This window comes from Leptopilina heterotoma, unplaced genomic scaffold (genome assembly GCF_015476425.1).
Source record: "Leptopilina heterotoma isolate Lh14 unplaced genomic scaffold, ASM1547642v1 Lhet_120, whole genome shotgun sequence".
In the NCBI taxonomy this organism is placed as follows: Eukaryota; Metazoa; Arthropoda; class Insecta; order Hymenoptera; family Figitidae; genus Leptopilina; species Leptopilina heterotoma.
In genome coordinates, this window is record NW_025110838.1 from 498,449 (window position 1) to 525,511 (window position 27,063).

General features: G+C 24.6%; 2 protein-coding genes across 7 annotated transcripts in view; both read left to right on the top strand.

Annotated features, from left to right (window-relative positions):
• LOC122510787 overlaps positions 1-24,637 on the top strand; it is a 171,377-nt gene extending 146,740 nt beyond the window's left edge. For all 6 annotated transcript variants that reach the window (XM_043625697.1, XM_043625681.1, XM_043625687.1 and 3 more), the window contains 3 exons: positions 1,137-1,230; positions 10,874-11,195; positions 21,575-24,637. In XM_043625697.1, coding sequence (XP_043481632.1) covers positions 1,137-1,230; positions 10,874-11,195; positions 21,575-21,742 — 584 coding nt within the window. In that variant the 3' untranslated portion in view covers positions 21,743-24,637. The remainder of the gene's footprint in view (positions 1-1,136; positions 1,231-10,873; positions 11,196-21,574) is intronic.
• A 950-nt stretch (positions 24,638-25,587) lies between these two features.
• Positions 25,588-27,061, top strand: LOC122510637 (bolA-like protein DDB_G0274169). Its single transcript, XM_043625415.1, has 4 exons — positions 25,588-25,729; positions 26,293-26,507; positions 26,761-26,829; positions 26,893-27,061. The coding sequence occupies exons 1-4, from the start codon at positions 25,702-25,704 to the stop codon at positions 26,971-26,973; spliced, it is 393 nt and encodes a 130-aa protein (XP_043481350.1). The 5' UTR covers positions 25,588-25,701; the 3' UTR covers positions 26,974-27,061.
• Positions 27,062-27,063: the final 2 nt, after the last annotated feature.

Consider the following 27,063-nt stretch of genomic DNA (forward strand, 5'->3'; position numbering starts at 1 on the left):
TACTTTTTAAGAATAATAGTAAAATTTAATTAATAAGACAAACTTTGTTAATAATAGGTTATGAAATATTTTTTGGATCAAGAAATATTTTATTGTTGATTTCAACTAAATTTTGATTTTATCTTTTTATAAGTCACTGTCATGAATAATTTCAAAGAGATGTATATATAATTTGAAATGAAAATTGGAATTTCTGAAATTTTTGTTAAATTGAAGATGTATTTTGTGTGTTTTTTTTTGGTCTCTTGAAATTTATTAAAACATGAAAGGTCTTTTGCAAAAGTAGACAGCTGGTAACTATGTCACACATTGTACACTAATTGAATCCGGAATGTTTGCTCTTTAAGAAAATTGCCACATAACTAACTGTTTTGCCAAGGTTAAGATTTCTCATTTGCAATAGAAAAGCTGTACACAAACAAAATATACAGCTTTGTGATATGTATGATATAAATGAAAATTTCTAGTTTACGATCAATATTGAAAAAAGTAAAAGAAATTTTTCGTTAACTATTATTGAGGAAAAAAAAATTCTTTTTACTTTAATTTCAAATTGCACTTTTATTTTAATTACACTTTTATTAACTATTGAATTTTTGTTTTAATTACATTTTTTTAAATTTAACTTATTTAATTTACATTAAATTAAATAATTTAATAATAATAATAGTTATTATTATTAAATGATACTAATAATAATTATTATTAAATAATAATTATTATTATTCAATAATAATAATAATAATTATTATTATTCAATAATAATATTTAAATTTACAGTTACACTTATTTTTAATTTACATATTTTTTATTATAAGACACTGGAAAAATTGAATTTTTCCAATCACGAGAAAATTGTTTGGTACGTGTGGGAGAAAATTATTTTGATCAAATATCAAAATCCTCATATAATTTATTTTTCTGTTGGAAGAACAAAAATTTTTGATTTTCAAGTATCTGAATTGGATCAAATGAAACTTGATTGAAACTTTATTGATATTTAGTCGAGATAGCTAAGTATATTTTTTTTATCACTATTTATGGTAATTTGTGGTAATGTATGGTAGTTGAGTATATTTTGTAATTTTCGAAAATTTTAAGGGATGATAATAATTGGAATTCTTTTTTTCTTTCAGTCCCTCCATCGGAGAGTGTGTATATGCTATGTGGCGTCGTAATAGCGATGGTATTAGTTGGAGTCATTATTGTTCTCTTGGCCGTTACTATCAGGTAAAATTTTTAATATTTATTTATTTATAATTATTTCAAAAAAAAATATTGTCAATATTGGTAATAATTTCATTTGAGAAAAAATTTATTTAAGAAAAAAAAAATATTGACAATTTTTAGTTTTTACTGCTAAAAATAGTCTTGTTTTAAAGTAACCAAAAGATTGTTCTCCGAAAGTTGAAAGTAGTAATTAGTTTAAATTTCCATTTGGTGGAAATTAATTTCGTAAATTTTTTATTTGGTAAAACAAATTTATTATAAAAATATGATTTTATTTGTTTAAACTACTTTTGAAAAATATTTTTTAACTATATTTTGAAAAAATGCTTCAAGACTATTTTTACAGTGTACACTAAACATAAGAATAAAGAAACGAACATAAAAATTACAATTATAAACATTAAATTATTTCATAAAAAAATTCTTACTAAAATAATTACTAGGAATTATTTCTGTTAAGAAAGATTGCTAATAAAAAATTACTATAAACAATTACTATTAGTAAAATGATTTTTAGATAAATTATTACAGTGGAAAAAATACTATTAGAAAAAATTGCTTATTAGGAAAAATTACTATTAAAAAAGCTACAATTAAAAAATTATTATTAAATAATTATTGAATAATTAATAAATAATTATTAAAGAATTATTACATAATTGCAACTAGAAAAAATATTTTAAAAATTATTATTAAAAAAAAACACTATTAAAAAATTGAAAACGAAGAGAGTAATAAAAAAAATTAAAGTAGTTAAAAATTTTGCATATTATAATTTTTTCTCAGCAATTATTTTCTTAATGGTTATATTCTTATACCTTATTTTTAGTCCTAATTTCTAAGAATTAAATATTTTTTTTTCAATTTAATTAAAAATTGATATAAAGACTATTTTTATGTTCAACCTAGGTTTGCTCTTATGTTTGGTTATTAAAAAATTAATACTGAACACTTTTTTTACAGCTTCGTGAGCTTGCTTGTTACATGGTATATTTAGAAATATACAACTTTTAATGTAATTAAGTTATTGAATCAAACGAGCACTGAGTAAAGGTTATTATGCTAATTAAACACAAACTCTAACTAACCCTCTTTATGAAATTAGAAATTATTTATACTCGTCATAAAAATGTGGAAATTCTATTTTGAAAAACATGTATGTGCGTATAAGGAAAAACATTATAGGTAATTCTCTAAAAAATTCAGGAGTAAAAATTTTGTTTTCTTCTTAACTTTAATTAAAAAAGTTCTTTAACTTTTATCTCTCGGATAAGATGTTCCAAGAAATTAAGTTTGATGATCATCTTTTTTTATATTTAATCAATATATAACGTTGATGAAATTTTTGCAAAATATTTGTCAATTAAAAAATTCATTGATCAGATTTTGATTATTATTGCAAAATTTAGTTGGTTGTTACAATTTTCAGTTGATACTTATCAGTTTTCTTGGTAAATTAAATTTTGTCGTCAATTTATTCTATTTTATTATTTTTGTCATTTATTTTTCTTATTTTCTTATTTTTTCATTTATCATTTATTGTTATTTTCTTCATTTATTTCTTTTCTTTATTTATTCATTTATTGTTATTTTATTATATTCTTCACTTATTTATTTACCTTTTGTTATTTTCTTCATTTATTTTTCTTATTTTATTATTTTTCTTTCGAACCAATAAAACAAATTGGAAAGAAATTAAAGGAATTAAAGAAATTAAGGAAATAAATTAAAAAATAATAGTAAAATAAAATATTTTTTTTTATTCATTGTTGCTTATTTATTTTTACTTCGTTTTATTTCTCTATCTTCTACCCAACCCCTTTTTAATCTAGGAAGTTCGAATTACATTTGAATTAATCCTTATAAGAATATGTAATCTAGTTTTCAATTAAATTGATAGTTTTTGCTTCTTTTTTTTTGCCTTGGACTCTGGCGACAATGTGAGTTTATAATATAAAGTTTTAGAAAAACCAGGAACTAATTAACATATCCCTTTTCTTAATCATTGACCTTAGAATTAAATGGAAATCGCACACTTTGAAACGAGGAATTATTTCATTCGAGGTGTGGAACATTCAATGTTCGCGTGATTGCCACACAGAAATTTTTGTTTTACTATTCTTTTTTTTTCTTTTTTGAAAAATTGATCTTCTGTAAAAGCAAATCAATTACGTAAATTGAATATAATATAGAAGTGCTTTTTTTCTATACACGAAAAGATTTTTGATAAACTTTTTCAATTTTTTGTCCTTTGATTTTAATGTATTGCATTTATTGTTTATCATTGAAAGAAGGGAATAATTTGATTTAATTTTAATATTGTTATATCAATTTCTATTTATAGGGAGAGAATGAATGGTTTTTCAATTGAATTCTTTGATTAAAGAAATTTGTAATATAATAATCGACTTTCAGCTAATGCGTGTGATTCATACGTTGCTCTTAAACACACCTGTCAATGATAAAATTTATCAGGTGAAAAATTAAAAGATCCGTAATATATATATATTTTAATTTTCTGTGAAATCGTGACATCGAATTAATTTATTTTGCTTCATTGTAAGTACTTTTTTTTAGGAGATAATTATATCGTTTCGTGTGACAAAATTGCTAATTATGTTTTCTGTCACATTTATAATTATTTTTTGTTGTATTGCTTTTCATTTTTTTTATTATTATTATTATTTTAATATTTTCTTTATTTATTATTATTATTTTTTAGCATTAATTCACTTTATTATTCTTCTTTTTTATTATTTTTCATTATTGTTTTTTAATATTTTTTTTTCTTTTCTATTGTTATTGATTATTACATTTGTTATTCAAATATCGAATTTAATTTATTCATTAACCTGAAATTAAAATATCTGACTCTCCTGGGAATCGAACTCGAAACTTCCAGCTCTGTAGACTTGAACACTAACCATTAGTCTAAGCTCAAATTATTATTGTTCATTATTTTTCAATCTTTTTTATTATTATGTTTTATTATTTTTTATTATAATTTTTTCATATTTGTTTAATATTTTTATTTTTTTAATATTTTTTATTATAATTTTCTATTGTTTTCTATTATTATTTATTATTGTATTTCATTATTTTTTATTGTTTTTTTATTATTTTCTATTATTTTCTACTGTTTTTCATTATTTTTCATGATTTCTTTTTCTTCTATTTCTTGTATACCGAAATTAGAAGTCTTTATATTTTGATATTTACTATAAGTTTCTTTAAGTATATTAATATTTAAAGACTTATAAATTGAAATTTTTTTCCTGAATTTATTCATGAAACATAGTGTGCTCTGATTTGAAGGAATATGAGCAGTAATTACAAGAAATTATTTAAATGGAACGTTTCCAATAACCAGTTGAATGTCAAGTTTACTCGATTCTTCGCTGAGTTATTATGTCATACATTACTTGTCCTTAACTTTTTTCAAGGTCCAATGACAATTTACTTTGTACGTAACTATTTTGAATGTAAATTAATTATTGATACATATAAATATATAAAAATTATAAGTCAGTGATTATTTATAAACATTTCACCAAATTTTCTCGACGTAAACTTCGTTCTGTTTATTATTGGAGATTTACTCCAATATTCTTCTGATTTTCAAATTTTTTTACTATTCTTATTCCAAAAGTTTTCTTTTCTCCCTTTTGATGTGAAAACTATAGAAATAATTAATTAAAGAACTAATTGTCTAATGAAATAGTTAATTAGTGAAATGATTAATATAAGAAATAATTTTCTTTAAGTAATATTTCTTTTATTATTACTGAAGAAATAATTAATTAATGGAATTACCAGTTAATTATATAATTAATAAATGAAATAATTATTGTATATATAATTTAACATTAAATTGATTGTAGAATTGTAAATAATTTTTGAGAATAATAAAAAATTTTATTTCTTTTAGGTTTTATTAGAAAAATAGATGTTCGATCGAAAAATATAGATTTTTGATTGAAAAATATACTTTTTGATTGAAAAATATATTTTTTGATTGAAAAATATATTTTTTAATTGAAAAATATATTTTTTTATTGAAAAATACATTTTTAGTCAAAATATACATTTTTTATTGAAAAAAAATATTTTTTGTTAAAAAATGCATCTTTGATCGAAAATTGAAAAAAAATCTATAAGTGAAATAATCAATAGTTAATTTCTTAATAGAGGGGAAAAAGAGAAACAATGAATTTCGTATTTTCATAAAAATTTATTTATATATAACTGATAATTATGTTTCATTCATTTGCTCTAGAATATTGTTGATAACAATTAATAAAAGTTTTAAAATAGAAATGATTCTCGATGATAGCGCACACTGATTCAGTCATATTCCATCAATCTTGAATGAAGTGATTTTGTTTCTTAGAAAATTATATATAATTTCCTGGGGAATTTTTTTTTTTTGCGAATAAAAATATTTTAATTACCTACAAATTAATCTCTCGTTTCGATTAAAATCTGTTCTTTTCCGCTAATTAACATTTGAATCGTACTGATTTAAAGTGAATTTGCCTTGATGAAAAAATTTTTGCACTCGAAAATAATTCTATACTATTATTTAATTATTTTCATTATTTTCATTATTTCTTTTATTCATTCATTTGTTTATTTGTTTATTTATATAATTGATATTATATTAATTTTTATATTAATTTTTTTTTATATTAATTTGATTGTTACCCGTACAAACTATAAATGAGTAAATAAAATTTAGAAATAATAAAATTCGAAAATACAGGATTTATTAACATTTGAAAAGAAAAGAATACAGCTTGGAATAAATTTTTACAAAAATATTTAATTATCTTTTAATGATAATCAGTTAAATTTTATTATACAGTGTCAATGAAAAAAACATAAGGAAGTTTTTTTTTCTACAATGAGCCTTGGTGCCTAGACAGTAGGTCACGAAGAATCGCTTATTCCTTTTACGCATGATATGCATTTATAATTGCTGTTTATTAATTTTTAAACGAAAAATTCTAACACACCTGTTACATTTGTTCAATGAACGTTTGTATTTTGTTTTTATTTTCTTTTGTTATTTTTTCTTTTCTTTTTTTTTTTTTGTTCTATTTTTCTTACATAAAGAGACAATGTATATAGTCATTTGAAGAAATAATTATTTGGCTTATCTATCGAAAAATTGACGCCAGTGGCGCATACAGAAAAAAGTAAATTAATGTTAAAAAAAAATAGGAGCACATTTGCAGGTGTCTTCTTTATAATGTTTGAAGAAGAAAACATACAGTATGATTGCGTATTAATGTAAAATAATATTCGACTTAAAGTAAACATGTTGTTATTAAAAATTAGCATAACTAAAATATGAAACGTAGTTTATATTATTTTAATGGTTCCTGTTATTATTGACACTAAATGAAAAATGAATAATTGCGATAAAATTCAAGAAATAAGGAGAATAATATTTTCGATTTGTTAATTGTGTAATAATTATGCGCAAATATTGAAAATAGTGAAAACAAAGTACGATATGTAATTAATAATTATTCTTTATTCAGTTTTTTGTATTTTGAGTTTTTATTTTGTTTTTTTCAGGTTTTTATTTAATTTATTTTTATTTTTTAATTTGTAATTTCTAATTTTTCATTTTAAATTTCATTTTCAATTTTCGATTTCAATGTCAATTTCAATTTCAATTTTCCACTTCATTTTCAATTTTCAATTTCATTTTTCGATTTCAATTTTTTCTTTCAATTTCAATTTCAGTTTCAGTTTTGTTTCCAATTTTATTTTCAATTTTCAATTTCATTATTCGATTTTAATTTCAATTTTCGACTTCATTTCAAGTTTCAATTTCAATTGTACTTTGAATTTTCAATTTCATTTTCAATTTTTGATTTCAACTTCATTTTCAGTTTCACTTTCAATTTTCGATTTCAATTTTCAATTTTATATTATTCATTACTTTGAATATAAAATTCAAATTTAATTTAATTTTTTTTAATTTAATTTTTATTCATTTGTTGCCTTTTTCTTTTTTACCTTCTTTTATTTTTATAATTTTGTTAATTTTCGCTTTTTAATGTTTCAATATAAAAATATTTTCATATTTAGAATTTTTTAAATTGAATATGTAATAATTAATTAATTTAATGCAATATTTAAAATTTTTAAGTTTCTAATTGAATGTTTTATATATATATATATAAAATTTAAATAATTTGAGATAAAAAAATATATATTTCCTGCTTCTATATTTTGAAAATACATTAAATAAATATTTTGAATTTAATATTTAATCATTAAAATTTTGAATTAAAAAAAAATTTAATTTCTATACTATTCGTGTCTATAATATTTTTTAATATTCACACTTTTCTCGTTTTTTACATATTTCTCAGTCTTTATCATATCGTCGTCATTCATTCATAAAAATATTATCTACTTCTTTCTTGTTTCATACAATTTTTTTTTATAATTTCCGTCGATTTTCCTCTCTGGATATCGAACTATCTTAAAGAAAATTATAGAGAGAGACAGATGAATTTTAGCATCAGAATACTTATTATGAACATGACGTCTTGCTTCCGGTTGTTGCTTTAAAATAAAGGGTGTAATTTACAATGAAGGGTCTCTAAATTATATAGGTTGATCAATGGAATAAAATTATAATACGTCATTAGATATATATAAGACGCACTTTACTCGTAACATTAAATAGAAAATCTTCTTGCGAATTATTCTCTCGAAAATTCTCCACAACTTCTTCCTCTCAATATATTGTGTACTTGTTGCATTGAGTCTCTTTGCCAGTTTCTTTTATTTTATACAAATACATTTCAAAAAATAATAATAATTATTTGTTTTCATGCTACGTATATTTGTTATTTTCATTATATTTTTTTTCTTTTCTTTTAGCAAAGACTTCTTTGTAATCTTAATTACGTTTTACATATTTTTTTCATTATTGTATATAATTTAATGCGTGCGTCTTTAAGTTATATAAAATAAATAAAAATAAAGTGAAGGTGATAAACAATAAATGAATAAAGATAATAGTAATAATAACAACAACAAAAAAATATTAATAATAATAACAATAATAATAATAATAATAAAAATTAAATAAAAAATAAATATGGTTTTTTAAATTTTTAATTTAAAAAAAAGGAAGTGGAAAAAAATGGAATATTAATATATTATTAATTTAATTAATTATTTATTTTATTTTTTTAATTGATTTTGGAATTATTATTATAATTATAATCGTAATAATAATAAAAATTAAGTAACAAAAAAATATTGTTTTAAAATCGTTCTCTGGGAAAAAAATTGAATATTATGACGTAGTCTCTTGCTTTTTTTCTCAAAAACTTTTCTGAACTTGTCAATCATTGGTTATGTTGAAAAAAAAACTGTATTTTTATCCACTACGTCAAAAAGAAATGGTTAAATACAGAAAACTGATGATTTAACCATGTTTGACGTCATGTTATGTGAAATATTAATTTTTAACCTCGACATTTGGGATGAATTTTTTTTTTCTATGTCTTTTATATTTTGAAAATTTCAAAAAATAATTAATTATATACGATATTTGGTAATTTTACGAGAAAAGGGAATTTTTTACTACTACTTTTATTATTTATTATTATTTGCATTGTTTATTATTTTAACTATTATAATTTTTATTATTAATTATTTTCTTATTAATTATTTTTTATTTTCATTGTTTATTATTTTTTTAATTATAATTTTTATTATTATATTTTTTATTATTAATTAATATTTTTGTTATTTTTATTGTTTATTATATTATAAACTCAGAAAACAGAGCTATCGTTAATTTAAAGAAATCAGTTTATTAGACTTGTTTTATTTTTAATTAAAAATAAATTTTTCTTTCAAACTTAAAAAACTTTTTGATTTAAACCAGTTTATTTCCTATATGTTTTAAACAAATTTTCTTCGAATTCAAGAAATTTTATCATTGACACTGGGTCTGGAAAGAAAAATTTCTTTGAAACAATAGTAAATTGTTTCGGAAAAAAATAAATTATTTCTGAATTAAATAATTTTTTTTTTGAACAAAATAAATTTTTTTTGAACCAAATAAATTTCCTTTGAACGAAATAAAATTTGCTTTGAACCAGATGAATTTTTTTTGAAGCAAAGAAAAATTAATTGTCTATCGACGAAACAAGTCAATATTTATCACTATTTATTGAAATTTTTATTATTTTTATTTATTATTTTTTAGGGAAAAAATCTTCACCTGAAACAGCTATAAAATTCTCTATATTAGCGAAATATTTAGTTATTTTAATTAAGACTTTCGTTATTCTAGAGAAACTTATCGCTGTTCCAGGTGAATGTTTCTCTCTCTGTTTGTTATTTATTTAGTATTATTTTTGTTATTTATTTTAATTCGTTAATATTTATTTCTATTTTTGTTATTTTTTAAACACTTTCTTATTACATTTTGTATTTATTATTATTTTTTTTATTATTATTTATTATGACTTTTATTTTTTTATTTATTATTATTTTTATTGGGGTTGTGAGCTGAATTAAAAAAGAGATGGAAGCAGTTTAAAAAGTGTTACGATCAATGAAACCTGAATAAGATTCTTATAAATATGCAAAAGAAAAAAATGATTGCTAATTGTTGGGATTTGTTGCCTCTTTTTTTTCCTAAAAATTCTCTTAATGGGTAATTTGCTTTGAAAAAAAAATTGTTGGGGAAAAACTTTGAAAATTCATATTCTCTGAAAGTGCCATCCGCATAAGCGGGAAAGCTTTTGACCGTTTTCTTGGGATTCCTCGTGGCGCTTAGGTTTGTTCGCGGCTCGCGCCATCCAATCGGCGTGGCACGCGTCTGTGACGTCAAAACACGACTATATAAAAGCTCCGAGCGCCAGTTTCGAGTTCAGACCACAGTTTGAGCTCTTGAGAAATGAGCGAGACTAGGTAGAGAGAGAGTTATTCTCTTCAACTCTCTATTACAAATGAGTCTCCAGTGATAATACAACTGAGTGGCAGTTTGTTATTTAACTTCCCTTAGTTGTTATAAATTAAAGAAAGAAAAAATTTTAAAAACAACAACAACAACAAATTCCGACAACCAAGGATTTATAAAACTAGTCAAAAATTCTTTTACGAGTTTAAATGGTGCCGCGTCATTAAAACGTGTGACTGTATAAAGTGTAAATAACAATATATATATTTGTATATATATAAATATTTATTATTACCAAAAGTACGCAAAGTGGGAAAACTTAAAAGCAGTTTTTCGATAATTTGTCATTCAGTGCTCGTTTTGATTCTCTCAGGAAAATATTTATATATAGTGAAATGGAAATATTGAAGATTTAATTTGAAAATCTTGAAGTTTGCTAATTTGAAAAAAGTAACCCTTAAAAAGAGTTATTATACTTTTTCTCCAAAAAAAGTAATTTTTTGGGGAGAGTAAATTTAATTGTTTATTCCTTTTTTTTTGAGACTGTGTAAGAGTTCTCGACTTGTTCGAGAATTCGCCATAAAACAGCCTGAAAATTCCTACTAACGTAGCAAAGAAGCTCACGAGGTTGTACATTAAGTACAAGAAGATGGTTGGAAGCAACGGGACCATGATTGCGATTCGCCTTGTCCGTAGTAAGTTGCGGAAGAGGGAGGATCATGCCAATGCTCAACATCCTGAACCTGTTGTTCAAACGGCAACGCCAGGCAATAATGTTGTCTCACAAACAACAACGACAACAACATCGTCATCGAGTCCTGTTGATGGTTGCTGTACGCAAACAACAGTCCTGACGACGTCAACAACGGCGGTCGTCACGATGGACAGCAATGGTGTTGAGCCGGATCCAATTTTCACCACAAATACAGCAACGGCCGAACAATTTATTTGGCAATTCCCGCCACCTTATCCACCGCTTAATACACCGCCACCTCAGTATACACTGTACAATGACCAGGTGAGTCTCTTTTCATTGTTATTATTATTTGAAAATCAAAACATAGTTTTTGGAATTAAATATTTCTTTCACATTTCATCATTTTTGGAAGTTGTCAGTGGGAAGAATTTGGTGATAACTTGTGAAATTTGATGACAACTAGCAAAATTTGATGATAACTCTAAAAAATTTTGACAACTTTGAAAAATTGTGTTTTGGTATTCAAATTCAAATTTCTTGTTAGAATATTCGTTTGATCATTAAGATTATACAGTAAAAAGAACAGAAAATATTTTTGCTTGACAACAAAACATTCAGCTGATGATAATTGACATTATTTTGCTGATTGAACAATTGTTTTGGTTTTTGTTAATTTATGATTAGGTACATTGTATTGTTATTGTTATTGCTGAACGAAATATTTAACTATGAAATTTTGTGTTGACAATTTTATCAAGTTTCTGCTGAAGAAAATTTTGTTGAGAGGGAAAGAAGTATTAATGACAAATTTTGATCGATTCTTTTCTAAATAAGAGTATAAATTTTTGTTTGCATTATTGATAATAAAATTCAAGTGGCAGGAATAAAAATATATTAACACTATGGTAAAAATATAACTCGAATAAAAATCAAGTAAAAAAACAGTCAATCAGATGTAAAAAAAGTAAATTTAATAAAAAAACAAAAATTTAAAAAGAAAGTAAAAGCAATAAAAAAAGTAAAAATATTTTTAAAAAATGTCAAAACAATAATAAAACAGAAAAAATAATTAAAAAGTATGACAATAACAAAAATATGGTAACAATAACAAAAAAAATTGAAACAATAATAAAAATATGTCAACAATAATAAAAATATAGCAGCAATAAGAAAAATAAAGCAGCAATAACAAAAATATAGCAACAATAATAAAAAAATAAACCAATAATAAGAAAATTTTGATAACAATAACAAAAATATAACAATTACAATAAAAAATTGTTTTATACAACAACAACAAAAATTAGCAACAACAGTTAGAAATAAAGCAATAATAGGAAAAATATGACAACAATAATAAAAATATTGTAGTGACAATAGAAAATATAAGGCAACAAAAATAAAAGAAAATTAGTAACAATAGTAAAAGTATAGAAACAATAACAACAAAAATAAGGCAACAATAGCATAACTATAGCAAAAAGAATAGAAAATATAGCAACAGTAGTAAAAATATGACGACAATAAAATAATATAGCAATAGCAATACAAAATATAGTAACAATAAAAAAATATTATATTACAATATTATATTATATATATATATTATATTATAATAATAATAATAATAATAATATAATTATATTATATATTATATATATTATATTATAATATTATTATTATAATATTATAATAAAATATAACAACAGTAGTAAAAGTATATCAACAATTAAAAAATACAGCAATAACAATACAAAAATTTATTAACAATAAAAAAATACAACAATAATAGTAAAAGTATGGCAACAATAAAAAGATATAAAAACAATAAAGTAAAAAAATTTTTTTTAAATAACAGCAATAAAAAATGTAGTAATAACATAAAAAAATTCAAGCAACAAAAAATATATCAATTTAACAATAAAAAAATTATGGTAGCAAAAAAATAAAGCAACAACAATAAGAAGAATTGCAACAACAATAACAATAACAACAACAAAAATTGTAGCAACAAAAAATATAGCAATACCAATTATGGTATTGCAATAAAAAATTATGGTAACAAAAAGTTAGATCAATAACAATAAGAAAAATTGCAACAACAGTAGCAATAACAATAAAAAAAATTATTGCAACAACAAAATATGGCAACAATAATAAAAGTAAAAATGAAAAATCCAGCAAAAAAAATAGAAACATACCAGAAAAAATAAAAATGTGGCAACAAAAATAAAAATTTAAGAACAATATAAACTTACGAAAAAAATGCCAAAGTTCTAATTCATCTTTAGTTAACAACAAATAATAATTTGACCAATATTCAAACTTCAGTTTAATATGAATTAAATAAGAAGAAAAAAATAAATAAATGAAATGAACTTTCACTGAAAGTAATTTATTTAATTCTAATTTTTACTCAACTTTCTTACTCATATTTATTTACTTTTTTATTTATTATTTATTATTTATTATTTATTTATATACGAGAAAAATAAATTTTTATTTCGACTAATTTACTTGGCTAATTTGAATAAACAAGAGATTAAAAACATTTCATTTGAATGACTTGAAAATTAAAAAGAAAGTTTAATATTGTTTTTTTTTCTTATTCAACATCTTTACTTTTTTAAAAAAAAAGCATTGTCATATGTGAAAAACAAAAGTTTTTAATGAAATTATTGCAATGATTCAGGGATCATATCAAGGAATGTTCTTTTTTTGCTTATAATATATTTTATATAATGAAAGAATTTTTGAATGAAATATTATAATATGAGTATATAATTCGATAAATATTTGTTTCTTTTCTTTTTGTCGTCTTCTCGTAAAACTTTCTTTAAAGTATTGTATAAAGAATTTAAAATATTTTGCAATGGACTTTGCTACTAATTTACAACGCTGCCAAGTTTCATTTATTGTATATTGTGTATTATACGTACTTCAATACTATATCCTTAAAAGTTTCGTTCAAGTTATTGTCATGAACATTGTTTCTTTTATTTTTATTTTGATACTGCAATCAATTCTCCCATAGATTTGGTTTGAAGATAATTTATCTTTCCTAGAAAAAATTTTGAGGGATATTCGAAACTATTCACTCAAACTTTATCTTTAGGTTCATATTTATTTTCTTTCAAAAATAATTATTTTTTTTATCAATTTTGTATTAAATTATTATTAATATATTATTATTATTTCTTATTATTTATTTTTTTACATATTTAGTATTTAAAAATAATATTTTAATAAAAGTATTAAAAAACTACTGTTAATGAAAAACCAAATTTTAACAAAAAATACAATTTTTAATTAATAGTTCAATTAATAGTTTAATTAATAATTAATTAATAATTCAATTAATAATTTTGGCAATAGAATTGTTATAACAAAATTTTTAATAATTGGTAGTGAAAGAATACAGTGATTGTTTGTTTTTTAATTTATTTGAATCTGAGAGAAAGTTGTCTATATTTTCTTTTCTTTAATTTTTAAACATTCCAACTGAAACTTTAAAACGACAGTAAATTATTGAATTTCAACGGAACTCTATTTTAGAATGACAAAAGGGGAATTTCTCTTGCGTAAAATAACGTAATAAGGATAAAGAAAAAAAAAATATATATATAAACCTGTGACATATATAAAAATATTTCGTGTCTAACATTGCGATTAGCAACGTTAACCAGCGTAGGAGTAAACAAATTACATCAAGTTTTGAAATTTTCATTTAATAATTTTCAAAGTTTTCTACGTAATTAAAAGTTATCTTAAATATTGAATTTTTTGAAAATTATTATAATTCAAAATTACTTAGGTATAATTACAGTGATAATTATAATTCATAATTATTATAATTACAATGATAATTATTTTTATTTAAAGTGATAATGAAAAAATAAATTTTTAAAAAATGATAATAAACATATTCCAACTGGAGAAGTAAATAATAAATATACACTAATAAGGAAAAATAATAAATATATTAATGAAGGAAAATATAATAAAGAAAAATTACAACTAAAATTTATATTCTTTGGAATATAATTATTTATTAAAAATTCTTTTATTTGTTTAATTTTATTGGTCAAAGTTATTAAGCACAGTTACATTATTTTATTCAGTGTCTTGTTGCCACATGAATCTATTGTTGAAATTATAAAGCTTCATATATACACATAAACTACAACGTTCCATGAATTTAAATTTAAACGTTCGATTAAAAAACTAGCGAACAAAAAAAAAAAAAAAATTCGTGCCAGTTTGGCTTATACAGTGTGTCAGACCAATTGAGGCGAATGTAAAGAATTTGATTATGAACCGGACCTCCTAGAGGCGAACTTTTTAATCAGTGAAACTTGCTCCAAAAAAAATTAAAAGTTCATACAAAGATTATATAAATTTGCTCTTATACTTATTTTTTTTTTGTCGAACCATACACTTAAAAATCGAAATGATAAATTATAATTACACTCTATCACACATTTTTGTATAATTATATTTTCTATAAAGTCAATGTATGATTTCAATGTCGTTTTTATTAATTATTCGGAAAAAAAATCCCGATTTATGGACTTTTGTACTTTATACATTGAATTGAATATTATCAAGATTTAGTAAATCATTCATGATAATGAAGAGGTAGTATTTATTAAAATGAGATTATATCAGATATCATATATGGTTGATTTTGTTTCATTATTGCATTCAGTTTTATATTGCCTTAATTAATAAATTAATTAATAATGCAAATAGAACTTTGCATTCGAGATTATTTGGCATCATTTACTAATTAAAATGATTTTGCTAATTAGCTTATGGATTCTTGTTTCTTGTACTTTAGAATTAAAATATGAAAGAGAGAGTAGAAAGACAATTTTGTTTCCGAATTTAATAATTTGTTTTATGAAATTAAAATACAGGAATAGTAGATGTAAATTTTGTTAGTTTGAAACAAAAAATGTTTAATAAATACGATCCTAATGAATTAATTTTGTAATAATATATAGTTTTGTAATAATTGATAATTAATTCTTCTGCGGGGTAACTTGAGTAGTAAAAACTAAACAGTAGTTAACTAGACAACATCTGTAGGAGAATATATTCCAATCATGTTCGTAATTCGAGAAGATTGCAAAACGTCTCTCTCTCTCTCTCTCTTTTTGCTCCTTCTTAATTGAAAACATCTGTATCATTATATCGAAGACCTCGACATCTTCAATATTCAAACACTTTATTATTAATATTCAATATTTCATTAGTACAAGTAGCAACAGTTTCAATTCTTGTATCAATATTTCTCTCAGGTTTCCCATAAGAGTGTGCATGAGTCAATCTTATATTTTATTTCTAAACCTTGATCGATTCCTGTCTGCGAATACAACTCAGCACACACTATATAGACATCAGCTGCTTTATGACTCCTTTAAACTAGTATTTGTGAATAGTGTAAGAAATGTAACTAGTCGTTGTTGCCAGCTGTTCAATTCTCAATTTTCGGCAAGGTTACTTACCCTTCGATCATTGACCTCAGTATCGTTTGCTGATTTCTTAGGACCCTAATTACGAACTAAAAAAACAATTTCGAGAAACTGATAGTTGAACTTATTTTGATAAGTAGAATTGTGATAATTGGGTGAAAGATGGGTTATTTTTAGAAATTCAATGATGAATGGAAGTGCTTTGTAGATTGTGAATCAGGGCCCTGAGAATAAGGTCAAAATCTACCTCTTTCATACGAGGTTGTTTCGACTGATAGTTCGAGGGGCGGAACCATGAGACTTTTTTAGAGAGGGGAGACTCATGTTCTGTCTGGAAAGGGGAACAGTGGCGTAACTAAACATTGTTTAATATAGGGGCTAACTGGAAAAGCACTATTGCTAATTAGATTTTTCATTTTTGGAAAGGTTTGGTTCTTTTGCGAAAGGTTTCTCTTTCGAAATGTTTGATTCGTTTTATTGTTTTTAAAAGGTTTATGCAGATTAGTTTCATTAGAATGGTTAGTTGTCGATGCTGGACAAAACGCGACTTTTGATTCTAGAATACTGTCCTGTTGGTAACAGAATCGGAGAAGCCTTGATTTTCTGATTAGGGTGTCCTGGGTAGAATTTCGGTAAATCTTGTGGTAGTATCAGAAGAAGTACTGCTAGAAGGAGCATTACTAGAAGAATTAGCTGAAGAAGCATTAGCAGAAGCAGCATTACTATTAGAAACATTAGCAGAAGCAGCACTACCATTAGAAACATTAGCAGAAGCAGCACTACCATTAGAAACATTATCAGAAGCAGCATTACCGTTAGAAACATTGGCAGCAGCATTGTTATTAGAGTTAGCAGAAGAAGCATTAGCAGAAAAAGAACCAAAGAGTACTTCCAAAAAGCAACCAAAAGAGAAAGTAAATCAGTAAAATAAGTAAAGCTAGCAGAAGAAGTACAACCAAAAGAGCATTTCCAGTAAAGCTTAAGTAAAACAAAGTAGAAGTCAAGTTGAAGTAACTGAAATTAAAAATCAAGTTGCCTGACGCTATAGACAAAAGTGACACGCGTTGTCATGCACAACATTAGTCGATAACAACACAAAAGTTGAAGTTGCTATCGATTCATCAAGGACGTGTACAATACCCATCGGGTGTATAATTGTTGTGCGTGCTTTCCAGTCCGACGAGATCAGGTAAACGTGCCGTAAGCAATGTAAATTGTAAGGTCGAGGCTCAGGCACTACTCTGTCGCCAGAAAAATCCTAAACAATCGGCAACGTTGCCGAGTCTCTTATTTTACTGCGGCAGCAGTGTTGTGACATCGTTTCACCGTTTCACGCTCCACTTATCGTATTCCACTAACTTTCCCATGTAAATATTACCCTTTTTTTTGTCGTTTCTTTCCGTTTATGTTTGATTCGCCCTTAAAATGACATAATTTTTTTTAAGCCAGGATTTACACACATACATACACTCTCTCTTTGGAGAATGTTTGTCCTTACCGGGTGACAATGCTCTTGCAATGTTACGCAACCCTGTATACTATAACGAGATTAACTGTTTAGCTCCTCCACATTGTGCAAAACCTGTCAATCTGGATTGAACCGACCGTAACTTGCATGCTTGATATTCATTAGTGAAAAGACAAACAAATAAATAAAAGAAAATTGTTTTCAAACTACAATTCGTAGTATTATTTTTGTACTATTTTGTATCCCATTATATGTACAACCTATCTATTTTGTACTAGGTTTTTTTTTAGTTATAGTGTTTCTATTTAACGAACATGCGGAGTCTACTTTAGGGTGCCAGGTCACTTTTGGCTTGGCGCTAAAATTAATGCGGGTGGGCGTATTTTCAGAGTGGTTGGTTGCCAAGCTTATATATCTGAGAAACGACAGCTGTCTCGATATCCGTTCCTTAAAGGAACAAGGTTCTATTTGCCTACAAAAACCCTCTTCATTGTATATTCTTCATGAGAGAAGATGTTCTCCAATCCACGGTTGTCTTCAAGCACTTTTAGGTTTACCTAAAATGAGTCAAAATTGTGCTAACGCAGTTTTATCTGGAATCGGCCCAAGATTCCAAATTTTCATTTCCGAAAATCGTAGCTGATTCTTTTTTCGAAAAAAACCAAAAAAACATATATATATATGGGCAATTCCACGTGAGCTTTTAGTCGACCTCTTAAAATCGGCCAAAAATATTTTTTTTCTATTCTGTATCGAAGAAAAACAGATACGTATTTTTTTATTTTTGTTTAATTGTCCAAATTCTCGAGTTATGAATTTTCGAAATTTTGGACTTGTAATTGTAGACCTATATTTAGTAGCTTATAAGTCCGAAAATATTGAGTTTAGGAAAAATTTGTCACAGAATGAAAGTTTTAGTTTTCTTTCGACTTTTAAGAAATGTAAACAAAAAATTTTTTTAAAATTTTTTATTAAAAAATTTTTTTTTTTTTTGTAAACAAATTAATTTTTTTTAACTTTAGCCCGGATTTTTTTTATTTTTTTTAAATTTATTTATTCCTTATAATATAGAGGAAGATTTTCCAAAAAATCCCGAGAGGTGGGACTGATGTGTTGAATGAGTTTTAAAACATTTTCAAAAATTACTTGCAATCATCACAGTGGGATTTTCTTACAATTAACTTCTAAAATTGTCTATACAGCGTAGATCCTTTAATTTAAAAAAAGAACTCTCAAATAGATTAAAATTATACACTGTAGACAATTTTAGAAGTTAATTGTAAAAAAAATCCCACTGTGGTGCTTGCAAGTGATTTTTGAAAATGTTTTAAAACTCATTCAACACATCAGTCCCACCTCGGGACTTTTTGAAAAATCTTCTATATATTATAAGGAATAAATAAATTTAAAAAAAATAAAAAAAATCCGGGCTAAAGTTAAAAAAAATTAATTTGTTTATAAAAAAAAATTTTTTTTAATAAAAAATTTAAAAAAATTAACAAAAAATTTTTTTGTTTACATTTCTTAAAAGTCGAAAGAAAACTAAAAGTTTCATTCTTTGACAACTTTTTCCTAAACTGAATAATTTCGGACTTATAAGCTACTAAATATAGGTCTACAATTACAAGTCCAAAATTTCGAAAATTCATAGCTCGAAAATTTGGACAATTAAACAAAAATAAAAAAATACGTATCTGTTTTTTTCGATACAGAATAGAAAAAAAATATTTTTGGTCGATTTCAAGACGTCGACTAAAATCTCACGTGGAATTGCCCATATATATATGTTTTTTTGGTTTTTTTCGAAAAAAGAATCAGCTACGATTTTCGGAAATGAAAATTTGGAATCTTGGGCCGATTCCCGATAAAACTGCGTTAGCACAATTTTGACTCATTTTAGGTAAACCTAAAAGTGCTTGAAGACCACCGTGAATCCGAACTGATACTTTGTTTCCGGTTATTCCTAATTTCGGAGATATTCTTTTCTCTATAAAAGCATTCCACACTGCTGAGAAGCATTACCTGCTTCTCTCAATTGTTCTTTTTCTCCTGACATCATTTCAGTCCTTTACTATATATATATGGTGCCCTCCAATACAAGATTTGTGTCATTATTCTTGCCCAATAGTTTCTCAAGTTCAATCGTTTCAACACCTGAAATAAAAATAAGTTATAGTCCCTCTCTTTTAAGAATAGAATAGAAAACACCTAGATACGTATTCAAGACTATAGTCTTCAATGAAAAGTTCTCCAATACAAGAGTTCGAGAGAAAAGAGAATTTGAAAAAAATTCATCTCTAATGAGGATATTCTTTGTTATCAAAGTGTTTGGTTCTTCTTTTCTTTAAGCATTCTTCTCTATGATAATTTTTGCTCCAAAGTATTTTTTACAAGAGGAAGTCGAATAAGGAGTAAATTGTAGAATGAGAAGTACAGCAGGATATTGAGGGGAAAAGCTTTTTTTCCAGAGAAACACAAATTGTATAAGGAGTAAATTGCAGAAAGAGAAGTAGAGGAGGATATTGAGGGAAAGAAGAGCATAGAGACGGATCGATTTGAGTTGTTGGAGGTATGGAATATATTGTTGTAGGGGGTTTTTTTGTGTGTACTTGCTAGATGTGTATATATGGTGTATAGAAAGAACAAGTTAGACGTTTGGTTCAATGACCAAAATGAGAATATGGTGTATTATCGATCACGAAAGGGCGCTCTCCAGTAAAAAGGGGCCGATACTATACTGCAGTAGTATAATGCATGTTGCAGAGAGAGACTACTCCCAGCCCTAAAGGAGAGCTATATACTCTCATGTAGGCCATTCACTCACATGTAATACTATAACACACTATCTTTCCTCATACAACCACCCTAAACACAATCTCTCTCTCTCTCTCTCCCCCTTATATATATAGAAATGGAAGGTTCAAAGTCCTTGCACAAAGAGTTATATACTATAAATATAACATTTCATTCCCCAAGGATCTTATAGAAATTATTATCGTCTACTATTGATCCATTTAATTTTAGCTCATTTTTGCTATTTTTATCCAAGCATATCCTGGAGCATATCTTTTTTTGTATTTAGTTGCAGGGGAAATTTTAGTCAGTGGAATTTTTTTTCTTTTTGCTGATTCATTTCGGGAGTTGAGAATCATTTCGGAAATCGGTCGAGAGGGAGCAGTTAAAATTTGGAAGCAAGAACAGTTGTTTGATAATTTTTCAAACTTTAATTTGAATTAATAAAAGTATGGTAAATCTATTTACCATCCTTTATTAATCTTTTTATTAATTCAAATTAAATTTGATCCTTTTATTAATATAATACTGGCTTTTACCTTTAGAGGTCCTGGCTGGGCACTATAGTGCCCACCATTATTTTAACGAATTTTTTTATCGAATTGACTTCTTATTTATAAATTTAAAAAATAAAAAACTACTAAAATTTGTGCAAATTTACCGGACCTCTAAAGGTTAAGAAAATAATTTCAACCTTCGAAAAAATTTATTCTTCAAAATTGAATTTGAATTTTTAATTAATTAATTAATTAATTAATTAATTAATCAATTGATTTTTTAATTGAGAGAATGTGTGAGGAAAAATATTTTGGCTGTAATAAAAAAATGGTTGTGTAAAAAGTTAATGAAATTTGCTTTTAGAAGTAAATTAATAAAACGAAAACGAATAAAAGAGAATTAATAAAATAGAAATCAATAATATATAAACAAAATAAAACTAAAGAACAATTTTTTCCTTTCAGGATACTCTTGTACATGGGCTCTCGGCGGATAGGCAGGGTTTTGCAAAGGGCTTCCGAAAAAATCTCGGAGGACGTTGGCGTCGTTTGGTGAAAAGAAAACCGGAAACGGACACATGTGCGTTTCCACCAGAAATCAAGGATCAATTGAAGACCATCTATGTGTATTGACAATCTCGGGAGGGGAAAAAAAAATAAGAAGAAGAAGAAGAAAAAATGGACCATTACCACTACGTTGTTGGACCCATTTTTTTTCTCTTTACTATTATTATCATCTGTGAACCTTCCACTCGATAATCTATGCTTTCCTGTATTGTAAGATAATTAAAATGACGAGAGATTTTCAAAGAATGTGCTGTGAGAATGAATTGAGTGCTTGTGTGACTTTTTTTTTTGTATGCGTGTAACTGTTGTTTTTTTTTAAGTGAAGAGCGACCATTGTCAAAAAAAAAAAAAAAAGAATAATTGTAAAGTAAAAATCAGCAAGAGAAATGGAATATTATGTAATTTCTGTAGAATAAGTTCTAGGCTTCGGTTGTTAGAAAAAAATGGCTCTTGGTCGATTGTAACGCTTCGCAATTTCTTGATTTTTTTGATTTTGTAAATTTTTCTTTTCAATTTTAATTAACTAAATTTAAACTTTGGTTTTTATTGCTAATTCCAATTACAGTACTTTTACATTATTTTTACATTTTTCACGGTAAAATTGCGTTACAATTAAATTACATATACATTACAGTCAAGTTTTTTGAATTTTTAAACTACTTTTGAATTTTTTAAACTAAATTTTTTGAATTTATTTTAAAAAAATTTTTGAAGTTAGAATTTTTTACACTACAATTTAATTTTTTAGATTACAATCGAGTTCTTTACATTTAAATTATATTACATTTACATTGCACTCAAATTACATTTACATTACAATTAAATTAACAGAAGAATTCTTTAAAGTCAGAGAATTCTTTCTTTGATTTCAAATTCTTCGATTCAGACGAACTCTTTTTTTTTGGAGAATTTATTTCTTTTTGAAAAAAGAAACTGAAATAAAAAAAATATTGAGAAATTGTGAAGTGAGAATTAGGTGTGAAACAATACATATCATAAGAGCACAGTGCCTTACTAGAAGCACCAAAACTGGAGAATTAGGCCTTTTACAATTTTAAATTAAAACGAACCACTTTAGATCGATTTGTATTGTCAATTTTAAAAAATACCAGAGTGCCTTTCTTTAAGAGAGAATTTTAGTCAAATTTAGTCAAATTTAATCAAATTTAATCAATTTTACTCAATTTTAATAAATTCTAGTGAATTTGTCCAACTTTTTGTAGATTTCTGTAGATTATTGTAGATTTTACTGTAGATTTTTCAGATTCGATTTTTCCATTATTCTCCAGTTAGGGCTTTAATAATTAAGTGCACACTAAATTATCCGACCAAGAAAGTGCCTTTCCTTCCCCCTCGAAACATTTTTCATCATCAACAAAAAAAAGGGGGAAGTAACGCGTTATTTATTTGCAATTAGTTCCGCTATTACATTGCTAGCGGTATATACCAGGAGCGCTGAGGAAAAACGATTGATCCGTCCAAGTTCTTTCGTTAAATATAAAAAATAAGGCGATTATTTAGAAAAAAAAAAAATAAATAAGAGCAAGTTTAACGGTGAAGCTAGCGATGAGTGGCGGAATTAATGTGTCTCTCGTTTTGTCAACGGTATTTAATAGACGCGAATAGAAAATACGAATAAAACTGGAGTCGTTGAACTTGTGGTTCCGCTGAACGACGTGGCGCAAAAAAGAAAGAAGAAGAACTTGATGAGACTGAAAAAAAATAAAAGAAAAAAAAGAAGAAAAAAAAATAAATAAATAAACGTAAAGTGTACGACAAAACGAGTTACCTCGTAGCTTTTGTGTACGTTTTTACACACTCGATTATAGTTTTTAGAGAGACTAACTGCGAAAGAAAGAAAAATATTAGTATTATTGTACACCGAGAAACACACGAGCCTTGGGTGCTGCCTTTCCATAGGCTTTCTTTATTCTTCTTCTTTGTCATTTGCATCTCTTGGCAGCTCCGCGCTCAGTGATCAGGTGTATAGCAATAAAAAAAAAATCGCATTCGCCTTTAAAAAATCTTGTACAGCTAAATCCTCGCACTGAGTTTGTTCTGCGTTTGTCGTTACTTTTTTCATTTCTTCTTCTTACACAGGAAGTGTAAATGTAAAAAGTCAATTTTCGAAAATGAAAAAATCGACATTTGCTTTATTCACTCATGTGTTTTTTTTTACGGATAAGGCCGAATAAGACTATTGAAAATGAATAAGAAAAAAATTGCAAAAAAAACGATACGACTCATATTGAGTCCTTATCATTACGATAATATGGTATTTTAGTTGAATTGTTGTATTAAATGGCGTTACTCAAATTCAAGAATAAAGAGTCGCGATTCTTGACATTAATAATTAAAAAACAAAAATATTCGAACATTTCGTGTTGTTCGTCTTCGTAAATAGTTAATTTTTTAAGTGAACAGAATGTGAACAGAAAGAAAAAAAATTTGTCAAAATTTTTTCTTTTAGTATATTTGTATATTAAAAAAAAGGCCAGGTATTTGGACCAAATACAAGTGGAAAAATTATATTTTCTTCTATTATCTTTGTTCCTTTGTAGAGATTAAACAACAGTGATTTTTAGAATTTAAGAATTAAAAAAACAGGACATTAAAAAATGTGTAAATAGAGAAAAACAAAAAATGTATTGTGTATACGTTTATTTAAATCTGCGGTTAGGCATAATATATGATACCGTATTAAACAACGATGTGATTACATATCCTCCCTCTCCATCTCCACCATTGTATATCATTCAGTTTCTGTAATTTCTTTTTTTTTCTTTTTTGTTTTTGTAAAGAATACAATAGGATGAGGCTGCGTTCTCACTTACCTAGTCACTTGTTTAATAATGCGAAAAAAAAGTTGTTTCACTAGATTTATTTCTAATGTGCAGCTTCTTTATTTTTTCCAACAACATGTCTAAATACAACAATATCAAATAAAGTATTAAAATATGACTTTTTATTTTCATCCGTCTAATCCTCTCTTTTTCAGGTTCGTAAATAGTTGATGATAATTATTATTTTTGATGAAAAAAATTCATTTTCAAAAAAGCGTGTACATTTTGAAAGAAAATATGTACATTTGGAATTTATTTGAATAATTGAAATTCTGGTTATGACGATTCATAAAAATTAAAATTATTTTTTCGAATTAAATTTTTAAATTAAAATTTACAAATTAAAAGTTTAAAATAAAAATCTTCAAATAAAAGTTATAAATTAAAATTAAAACGCAAATTTTCAAATTAAAGTTTTAAATTAAAATATTTTAAGTAAAATTTTAAATTTTAAATTCAGAAATTCTAAAAAATTTTTTAATAAAAATTTACAACATAAAATTTTTAAATACAAATTTTGAAATTTATAAAAAAAATTGTAAATTAATATTTGAATAATTTTCGAGCTTCAAATGAATTTTTGGAAAAGAATTATTTTGCTAACTACTTTTGTTAAAAATTTTAAAATTAAATTATTTAAACTGAAATTCTCAAATTAAAATTCTAATTTAAAATCTTCAAATTAAAATTTTTTAATTAAAATTTTCAAATTTGAGTTTCTAAATTAAAAATTTTAAACGTAAATTTCTAAATTCATATTTGAAAACTTTCATTTCTAAATTAAAATTTTTTCAATTAAAATTTCCAAATTAAAAGTTTTAAATTTAAAATTTTCAATTTATAAAAAAGATGGAAATATATTTGAATAATTTTCAATCTTGAAATAGATTTTTGGAAAAGAATTACTTTGTTAACTATTTTTTTAATAAAAAATTTTAAATTTATAAAAAAAATTGTAAATTAATATTTGAATAATTTTTGAGTTTGAAATAAATTTTTAGAAAAGAATTATTTTGTTAAAAATTTTCAAATTAAATGTCACGTGCTCGTGTAAAGAGTGCGCATGACTTTGAGAAACAAGCATGGCGTTTATCATTTATCGAGTTTTGTAATTGAAAAGAAAGTTTCTTGATTATTTTGATTTTTGCTTCAATTTTAACAAATTTTAATTTTCGAAACTTGATGTCGTTGATATTTAGAAATCATTTGAGTAAGTTTTTAATATTTTTAAATAAATTTTTATAAAACTGGTGGTATTTTCAAAATATTAATTTCAATTTCATAATTTTAAATATATATTCAAAATGTTTCTTTTCGTTTTAAATTCCATTAAGTGCTTAAAATTAAATTTTTTAAATTAGTTTACTTAATTCATATAATTAAATTAATTCATAAATTTATTTATTTATTTAATTACATTCAATGAAAATTTTCGACTCAAAAATAATTATTTTCAAGTTTATTTACAAAATTTTTGTCTTATTTTATCAACTAATGGGCAATTTTACAAAAATTGATAGATTATTTCTCGAGATGTTTTTCTTTATTTTTTAAACATTTGTTATTTGAACAGAAATTAAAAAATCAATTTCAACAAATTGTGAAATTGCTCGTTATTAAACAAAATAAAATCGAAAAAGGAAAAACAATTGAATTTTTCGATTTTAATTTACAAACTGATTGAAAACGTATAAAATGTGAATAATTTTTATTATTATTAAAAATATGTAGAGTAAATGAATATTTTTTATTAACACTATTCATTAATTTCAGGGTTAAATGTAAAATCACTTTTTCGAACAATGGTCAATTCGGGTGAAGAGAAACCGATGGAGAATGCAATTAGAAAAAAATTAGAAGAGGCATTGAGTCCAAAACATATGGAAATTTTAAATGAATCTTACATGCATAATGTACCAAAAGGATCGGAAACTCATTTTAAAGTATTAATTGTCTCCGATAAATTCAGTGATCAAACATTAATTAAGGTAAATTTTTTCTCGTAATTTATAGAAAATCGGATGTCAATAAAAAAACGAGACTTTGTTAAATTTTAGTCATTTAGCTTCATTATTATTTATATATTGATTACAAATTTTTCTTTTACACAGAAATTATTTTCACAAATTGAAAATATTTCTTTGAGAAGTTTACGTAAGAATTCGACTTATCGATATTAATTTCACTCTGCATTAAATTTTTTTTAACAAATGTTTAATAAAGAATCATTTTTTTTTGCAGCGTCATAGAACGGTAAACGATATTTTAAAAGAGGAACTTGCGAGTGGAGTTCACGCATTATCAATCGTGGTAAGAAAAAGAAAGTAAGTTACATTTTTTTTATAGAAATTTAACAAATTTTCATTTTTCAAGGCAAAAACTCCTGATCAATGGGAAAACAGTGCGAAGACAATTTCGCCTAGTCCACAATGTAGAGGCGGTTTTGGAAAATAGAATTTAATGCAGACAATGAAATAATGTAAATACTTCTAAATTTACATTTCTCGTAAATTATTAATACAATCTTTATATTTTGATCAAATT

Coding starts and splice junctions, on each gene's coding strand:
- LOC122510637 (XM_043625415.1), top strand. CDS start 25,702: ATGTCGTTGATATTTAGAAATCATTTGA. Junction 25,730..26,292: donor GATATTTAGAAATCATTTGA/GTAAGTTTTTAA, acceptor CATTAATTTCAG/GGTTAAATGTAAAATCACTT. Junction 26,830..26,892: donor TTCACGCATTATCAATCGTG/GTAAGAAAAAGA, acceptor TCATTTTTCAAG/GCAAAAACTCCTGATCAATG.